Source organism: Gracilinanus agilis, chromosome 1 (assembly GCF_016433145.1).
Source record: "Gracilinanus agilis isolate LMUSP501 chromosome 1, AgileGrace, whole genome shotgun sequence".
Classification (NCBI taxonomy): Eukaryota; Metazoa; Chordata; class Mammalia; order Didelphimorphia; family Didelphidae; genus Gracilinanus; species Gracilinanus agilis.
In genome coordinates this window covers 179,358,769-179,366,881 of record NC_058130.1, presented here as the reverse complement: position 1 = coordinate 179,366,881, position 8,113 = coordinate 179,358,769, and the positions used below count along the sequence as shown (strand labels likewise).

At 42.7% G+C, this 8,113-nt stretch overlaps 1 protein-coding gene across 1 annotated transcript in view; it reads left to right on the top strand.

The window, feature by feature from the left end:
* LOC123249339 overlaps positions 1 to 8,113 on the top strand; it is a 192,956-nt gene that overhangs the window by 102,591 nt on the left and 82,252 nt on the right. Inside the window, exons 39-40 of the mRNA XM_044678334.1 lie at positions 4,464 to 4,628; positions 5,233 to 6,366. Of these exons, the coding sequence (XP_044534269.1) occupies positions 4,464 to 4,628; positions 5,233 to 6,366 (1,299 nt within the window). The remainder of the gene's footprint in view (positions 1 to 4,463; positions 4,629 to 5,232; positions 6,367 to 8,113) is intronic.

Genomic DNA, 8,113 nt, shown 5'->3' with positions numbered 1-8,113 from the left:
AAGAAAGAAAGAAAGAAAGAAAGAAAGAAAGAAAGAAAGAAAGAAAGAAAGAAAGAAAGAAAGAAAGAAAGAAAGAAAGAAAGAAAGAAAGAAAGAAAGAAAGAAAGAAAGAAAGAAAGAAAGAAAGAAAGAAAGAAAGAAAGAAAGAAAGAAAGAAAGAAAGAAAGAAAGAAAGAAAGAAAGAAAGAAAGAAAGAAAGAAAGAAAGAAAGAAAGAAAGAAAGAAAGAAAGAAAGAAAGAAAGAAAGAAAGAAAGAAAGAAAGAAAGAAAGAAAGAAAGAAAGAAAGAAAGAAAGAAAGAAAGAAAGAAAGAAAGAAAGAAAGAAAGAAAGAAAGAAAGAAAGAAAGAAAGAAAGAAAGAAAGAAAGAAAGAAAGAAAGAAAGAAAGAAAGAAAGAAAGAACGAACGGGTAGCTCAGTGGATTGAGAGCCAGGCCTAGAGATGGGAGGCCCTACATTCAAATCTGGCCTCAGACACTTCCCAGCTGTGTGACTCTGGGCAAGTCACTTGACCCCCATTGCTTACCCTTACCACTCTTCTGCCTTGGAGCCAATACACAGTATTGACTCCAAGATGGAAGGTAAGGGTTTGAAAAAAAATTTTTTTAATTAAAAAAAAGAAAGAAAGAAATTAAGAAAGAAAAAAGAAAGAAAAACAAACAATGGACATGAAATAAGATTAGACTTCAGTTCTGCTACTCACCAACACACATTGCTGCGGAATTTTAGAGATTGTATTATTACAGATAAAAGGAAACATTAATAATTCTAATATAAATTTTACTGACTTGGTGTAGGTGGTATAGTGAGTATGGTATTCACAAAATAAACAAAACTTGCCTATTACCCACATGCACCAAACCTCAGGACCCTGTCCCATTTTGAACTCTCAAAAAATTCAACAAAAAACAGCTGCCCTTAGAAAAGGAAAACTGAGAATGCTCAAGTTGCCTCTCTCCCTTCTTCAGAGTTGCCAGTTTAAACATTCAGAGTGCTGGGATTCCTCTGGCAAGGAATACTGTTTTGAGAAGAAAAAAAGCTTGAGAACCGCTGGCTACCTCTCTGAGCATCAGTTTGCTCCTCTGTAAAATGGGGATAATAATGCAGCTACTCTCTACTTTGAGGGGATTTATGAATTTCAAATGTGCAAAGGGCATCGCAAAACAAGGGCATTACAGTTTGCAAACTCTTTCCATGTAATATCTATAAATATTAGCTGTTGTTTTGTTTTCCCTCCCAGGGGTGTTAGCATTTCTGAGGAGGAAATATATATTCCTGGGGGTAGAATTTTAAGCCCCGTAGCAGGATAATGGAAGAGGGGGATGGGGGGCCAGGCCCTTTCCTTCATCCTTCAAAGCTCAGTGACAGGTTGGACAGAGGCCAAGGCTGGTTCTTTGCAACTTAATCTTTAAACCCTGAATTGAGAACTGGAGGGACAGAACTTCCCTCCTGTCCAGTCACTGTTTGACACAGCACCGTCATCTTGTCAGCAAAGGCTCTGATACTTGTTATTGTTAACTCATTACGAAGGTAAGTCACCAAGGACCCTCTCTTAGGAAAATTTGAATTTTAAGCATGATTTCTCCATTTTAAACGTGATTTCTCAGTTTAGATCAAAGATCTCTTTAAAAGAAATTTTAGTGGGGAAGCCATTTTGGGGGGACCTTCCTTCTATCCCTAAAAATGCCATCTTATAGGTCAATATTCCTCCCCATGAGGCCTGAGCCAGAATCATTGCTGCTGCTGCTGTAGATGAAAACATCACCAAATTGAGGAAGTCCCATTAGACAGTAAACTCCTTGAGGGCAGAGACTATCTTTTGTCTCTTTTTGTATGCCCAATGCTTAAGCATAGTCCCTGGCATGTGTTGTTCCATCATTTTTCAGTTGTGTCCAACTCTTTGTGACCCCATTTGGGGTTTTCTTGGTAAAGATCCTGGAATGGTTTGCCATTTCCCTTCTCTAGCTCATTTTACAAATGAGGAAACTGAGGTAAACAGGGTTAAGTGACTTGCCTAGGACCATACAGCTAGTAAATGTCTGAAACCAGATTTGAACTCAGCCGTTCCTGACTCCAGGCACTCTATCCACTGCGCCACCTGGCATTTAGTAGGTGCTTAATAAATGTTTATTAAGGCAGTGTGGTATGCTGGAAAGAATAGTAGCTCTAGAGAAAGTGGTCCAGCATTGAAATTTTGCCTCTATAACCTCAGACATGGGGGTACCTAGATGGCGCAATGGATGGAATACCCACTCTAGAACCAGGAAGACCTGCATTTCCTGAGTCCAAATCTGGCCTCAGACACTTACTAGATGTGTGACCCTGGGCAAGCCATTTAATCCCATTTGCCTCAGTTTTCTCATCTGTAAAATGAGTTGGAGAAGGAAATGGCAAACCACTACAGGATCTTTGCCAAGAAAACCACAAACTGGGTCAAGAAGAGTCAGACATAATTAAAATGATTGAACAATAACAGCAAGCACCTCTGGCAAATTCCCTAACTTTCCTATACCTCATTATCTTATTCTATAAAATGGAAAATTAGATTAGCTGGCCTTCTACCTCTAGTTGGATGATCCCTGTGCTTTTCAAAACTTGTTCACATCAATAATAATGATGATGATGATAACTAGCATTTATTTATTTTAAAACACTTACCTTTTGTCTTAGAATTGATACTAAGTATTGGTTCCAAGACAGAAGAGCAGTAAGGGTTAGGCATTGGGGGTTAAGTGACTTGTCCAGGGTCACACAGCTAGGAAGTAACTGAGGGTAGCTTTGAATTCAGGACCTCTTGTCTCCAGGCCTGGCTCTCTACCCACTGAGCCTCCTAGCTGCCCCAATAACCAGCATATGCATGTTATCTACTATGTGCCAGCCACTGTGCTAAACACTTTACAAATGTTATCTCATTTTTTTCCTGAGATCTGTAAGGGTTAAATTTAGTGGTTGGACTTAAATTATGTGAAATAATGTGGTCACCCAGTTTTATTATAAGTTTATTTACAAAATAGAGTGGAAACAATAAAGTAGAGAAAAGTGAGAAAGGTTAGAGAAAATACCTATACTAGTCCTCAGCCAGGAGGGCCAGTAGTGAGTAACTATGAGATCTCCTCCAAGATGGAAGCTAGTCTCTTAGGAAACTAGGAAAGGAGTCAGCCCTTTTCACTCACCCAACAAAGTAGTCCAGGAGTCAGAATCCAAGTTGAAACCATGATCCAATCCACAGTCTCCAGGGAAGTTCCCTTGAAGACTATTTCCAGGAAACACTCTCCACTAGACTCAACTTCACCAGCCTGCCTACTCAGGGATTTTTTGTGGCTTTTATGGTGGTTTCCTGTTCCTGCCCCTCTTCAAAGGGGCCAATCACAGTTTCCAAATTGTCCAGCCCTGCCCAGGGGCAGTGTCTCTGGGAAAGTTCTCCACTCTAAAGGTGTTAATTATTCACTCATTTCTGAGTTGTCATCCAGTTTGGATTCCCACATTATTGAGTTAACACGTGGGTTTCAGTCTTCCTTTTGGAGGTGCAAACTCCTATAGTAAGAGTTTCCCTTATTTTAGGGTTAAGTATGGGTGTATTCAGCTTTTGTTGATTAATTCAAAAGTAGGCAAAGGAGAGTTAATCCTGTCCTTACAATCTAGTGAGGCATTAAGTAGGGGTATTTAAGTTATTGTTAATCAAAGTTTTAACTCCAACTAGGCAAAGAGAATAAAGGATTCCCTTTTCACAAGTGTGAACTCAAAGAGAACCAAGAATTCCCTTTCATAAATCTTATAAAGTAGGCAGAGCAGGCATGATTATTCTCATTTTATAGATGCAATGAAACCAGGAAATCAAATGGCTTGTTCAAGGAAACCCAGTGAATTCATGGTGAAGATTAGGTTCATGCCTTTTCTACACTGAGCAATATTTACTCCATCCCTTCCCTTATTTTGGCAGCTGGGCAGTATAATAGATATAGTGCTAGATCTGACTTTAAGAAGACTTCAGTTCAAATCCTGCCTTAGTAACTGATTGCCTGTGTGATCCTGGGCAAGTCACCTAACTTATCTATGCCTCAGATTCCTCATCTGTAAAATGAGAGGATTGGACTTGATGTCCTCTAAAGTCCCTGCTAGCTCTAAATATATGATCTTATAATAGCTAGTATTTATGTAACACTTTAAGGTTTGCAAAGTAGTTTTACAAATGTCATCTCAATTGACCCTCACAACATCTCTATAAGGAAGATGCTATTATTATTTTCAGCTTACAAATGAGGAAACTGAGGCACATAGAAGAGAAGCAAAGTATCTCTCTTCACTCAGCTAGTGAGTGAAGGCAAGATCTGAACTCCAAGGACAACGTTTTCTCCACTATGCCACCAGCTTCTCTCCTTTAGCTGCTGGCTCTTTGGACCAAGGGTCAAAGGAGCACTTCCTTGGGGACATCCCATTTCATTGGCTCATTTGGTGTCTTGTCTAGAACTCTGGCTCCAGGCTGGTGGCTAGCGTGAAGGCTGGTTTAGATGGTGAGCACCTTTGGATGGCGCTAGAAAGAAAGAAAAATGGAAGCAGTTCAGAAGAGGTAGTTCTGGGGCTACAGCACAGCATGGCTGGACTCCTTGGTGTGGTGCCCTCCCGGCTTCAGGTAAACAGACCATAGACAAAGTCCTGCCCTTCATAAGCAGGAATCTTTCACCTTCATTTGTGTCATGGACCCCCTTTGACAATCCTGGGAAGCCTGTGGACCCCTTCTCAGAATCATGGTGTTTTTTTCTTTAACAATTGAAGAAAATATTCAATTTCAGGTGAAGATGAATGAAAATACAATGTTTACATTTTATAGAATTCTTTTGAAATCTATCCATGAATTCCAGCTTGATAAGTCTCTCCTTGGTGTTTATCCATCACTTGCCAAGAACAGGGGCAAGCGGTCACTATTGCTTTTGAATGGGGTCATGGGGGCACCTAGGAGGCTCGGTGGATTGAGAATCAGACCCAGAGACCAGAGTGTCCCGGTTCAAATTTGATCTAGCTATGTGACCCTGGGCAAGTCACTTAATCCCCGTTGTCTAGCCCCTACTGCTCTTCCACCTTAGAACCAATATATAGTATTGATTCTAAGACAGAAGGTAAAGGTTGTAAAGAAGGGAAAAAAAGAAGCATTCCATCAGGGGCAAAACAAAAAAAGTTAAGAACCCTTCCTTCCTCTCTGCCTTCCATCATTGAACTGTATCTCCTGGGTCCTACAGGTCAGCTGCAGTGGTGAGACCTCCTCCAGCCAGCTCTCCGGTCACTGCAGGGGAGATGTCTCCCGCCATCCCTTCGAGGTACAGACTTCCTTCTCAACTATGGGGTTCCGTAGATGCGGTGCGCTGAGGTTCAACTACTGCCAGGATAGCCTGAGTGTGGGTGGCTGTCACGGGAGAGGCCACAGGCAGGAGGTCACGGGAGATCTGGTGCACACATTCTCCTACCTCGGTTCCCTTTACATCCCAAGAGACATGAAGGTCAGAGCCTTGCTCAGGAGTCAGCCCGGGAGGCTGAAGGCCAGACTAAACCTAACGGCAGAAGGACGGGGGATCCACACCCACTTGCATGTCCAGAATAAGCCAGGGTTCAGAAAGTGCAGAGTGGCTTCTTCCACCCGGGGAGACGCAGATGCACCGTCCTTCCGCTGCACAGCAGGGATGCGGGAGTTTCCCAAGTCGTGTGGCCCTGGGTTTGAAGGGCATATCCGTGCCTCCCTTGACAGACAGGGAGGGCTACTCTCAGTAAGGACTCAAGGGCAGGGCTGGGGCATTGCCAAGGTCAAGTTACTCCAAGCCCCGTCGCCGAACCTGAAAGCACGGAACTTAAGCAGGAGGTGGTCAGTGGCAGTACACTCGAAAGCAAAAGCTGGAAAAATGAAGGGCAGCTTGGAAGTTCGAAGCAACCAGGATTCCTTCCACACAAGTGGGATTATCTGGCTGCTGGACCACGGGGCCAGGATAAACTGGACTTGGGAGCACCAGTGGAGTCGGCTGAAGACCCTCCCTGTGCCTTCAAGTCTCCAGCTGGCGGGGTGGGTGACCCACGGTCCGACCTTGCTAGTCAGTAAGGTCCGAATGGCTGTGGGAGGCCAGCCACTGAGCGTGGAACTGCTGACCTCTTGGGGGAGGAAGACAGAGCTACAGGCGCTGCTTCATCACGCCATCCCAAGCTGGCTGCGGACTGGCATCCCCGAGAGAAACTGGCTCCGTGGATCAGCTCAGCTTGGGGGTCGGGCAGACCTGAGCCTGGAGGTGCTGAGCGGAGCCTGCAGGGTGTCCGGGATGGGGCGACGAGGGAGGAAGCTGCCCGGGCAGTGGGAGCTAGCTCTCCGTGGTCACTGCCCCTACTTCCAGGTAGAGAGGAACATGTTCGTCCCCAGGAAGGACATGTTTCAAGCTGCTTGGGCTCTTGCATGCCAATGGCCGTGGTGCCTAGTGTTGCCTGTGGCACACTAACTTTGGGGCAGACAAGCAGGCGGGTCCAGAACGGTGCTGGGGGTGGAGTTATGGCCCCTTTCAAAGTTAATGAGGCAGAGGAACAGCTTGGGAAAGGAGAGGAAAAGGTTCCTCATCAGGGAAACTCTGAAAGGGGATATATCACGTGGACCAGAGCTAGATAATTGACTTTATTATCTTCTAGCCCCAAAAGGCTTTATTAAGTACCTACCATGGTCCAGAAGCTAGGTGCGGGTGGAGACAAACACGAGAAACAATCCTTCCCTTTGAGAAACTTCCATTCTCCTTTAGAGATGGAAGGAGAGAATTCTTCCTCTGTTTAAGCTGTATGGGTAATATCTAATTCTGGAATTTAGAGATGGAACCCCACGCAGCTCCATGGGCTTTGTTCTTAGAATCATAGGATTAAGGACCGAAGGGACCTTTGAGGTCTTGTAGTCCACTCCCTTAATTTCATAGCTGAGAACACTGAAGCCAAGAGAGATTTAGGGTCTTGCCTTAGGTCACATAGGAATTAATTAAATGGCAGAGGAACTCAGTTCAAAATCCAGTAATCTTTCTACTTTATCCCAGAAAGAAAAGATAGTGTTTTATAGTAATAATAAATAATAACAGCCACATAATACTTTAAGACTTTTAAAGTGCTTTACATGTGATAGCACTTTGTTTCTTATTTTAACTATATAAATAGGTGCTATTATTATGCCATTTTTTCCTTTTTTTAATATTTTATTTTTCCCAATTACAAAAAAATGGCAATTTTTTTACATTTACTTTTTTTTAAAGTTTTGAGCTCCAAATTCTCTCCCTCTTTCCAACCTTCCCTTCCTCACTTTCTCCCTGCTTCCTGACACAGTAAACAATCTGATATGGATTTTGCCTGTGAAATCATGTAAAATATTTTTCCCTATTAGTCATTTTGTGGAAGAGGTCTCGAATGAAAAAAGAACAAGAGATGGAGAGTGAGATACAGTATATTTCAGTGTGCATTCTGACTCCATGGGTTCTTTCTCATAGGGTAGATGACACTTTTCATCATGAGTCTCTGGGATTGTCTTAGATCACTGCAATACTGAGAATAACTAGGTCATTCACAATTTTTTGTCAAAAATTATTTCTGTTACTGTGTCCAGAAGGATATCTTCTGCTTCTGTTCGCTTGAGTTTGCATCAGTACATGTAAATCTTTCCAGATTTTTCTGAACTCATCCTGATTGTCATTTCTTATAGTATAATAGCATTCCATCACAATCATATGCCACAACTTTTTCAGTCATTCTCCAAGTGACAGACCTCTCAATTTTTTCCAGTTCTTTTCTAGCACAAAAAGAGCTGCAATAAATATTTTTGTACAAATAGAGACTCCCCTCCCCACCTTTAAAAATATCTTTGTGATACAGACCTAGTTTTATGCCGTATTTTAACACAGGAAGAAAGTGAGACTGAGAGACAATCATACAGGTCAAAGATGTCTGAGGCAGGATATCTTATTGTTAAGTCCAGCACTCTAGCTGCTATCCCTTCTAGTTGTCCGAGAAAGAAGAGAGATTTAAGACAGAGAACTCTGGATAGAGAGTCAAGAGTCTCATCTGTGCCATTAGTTGGTTGTTTGACCTTGGACAAATCACTTTTCCTCTCTGGGCCTC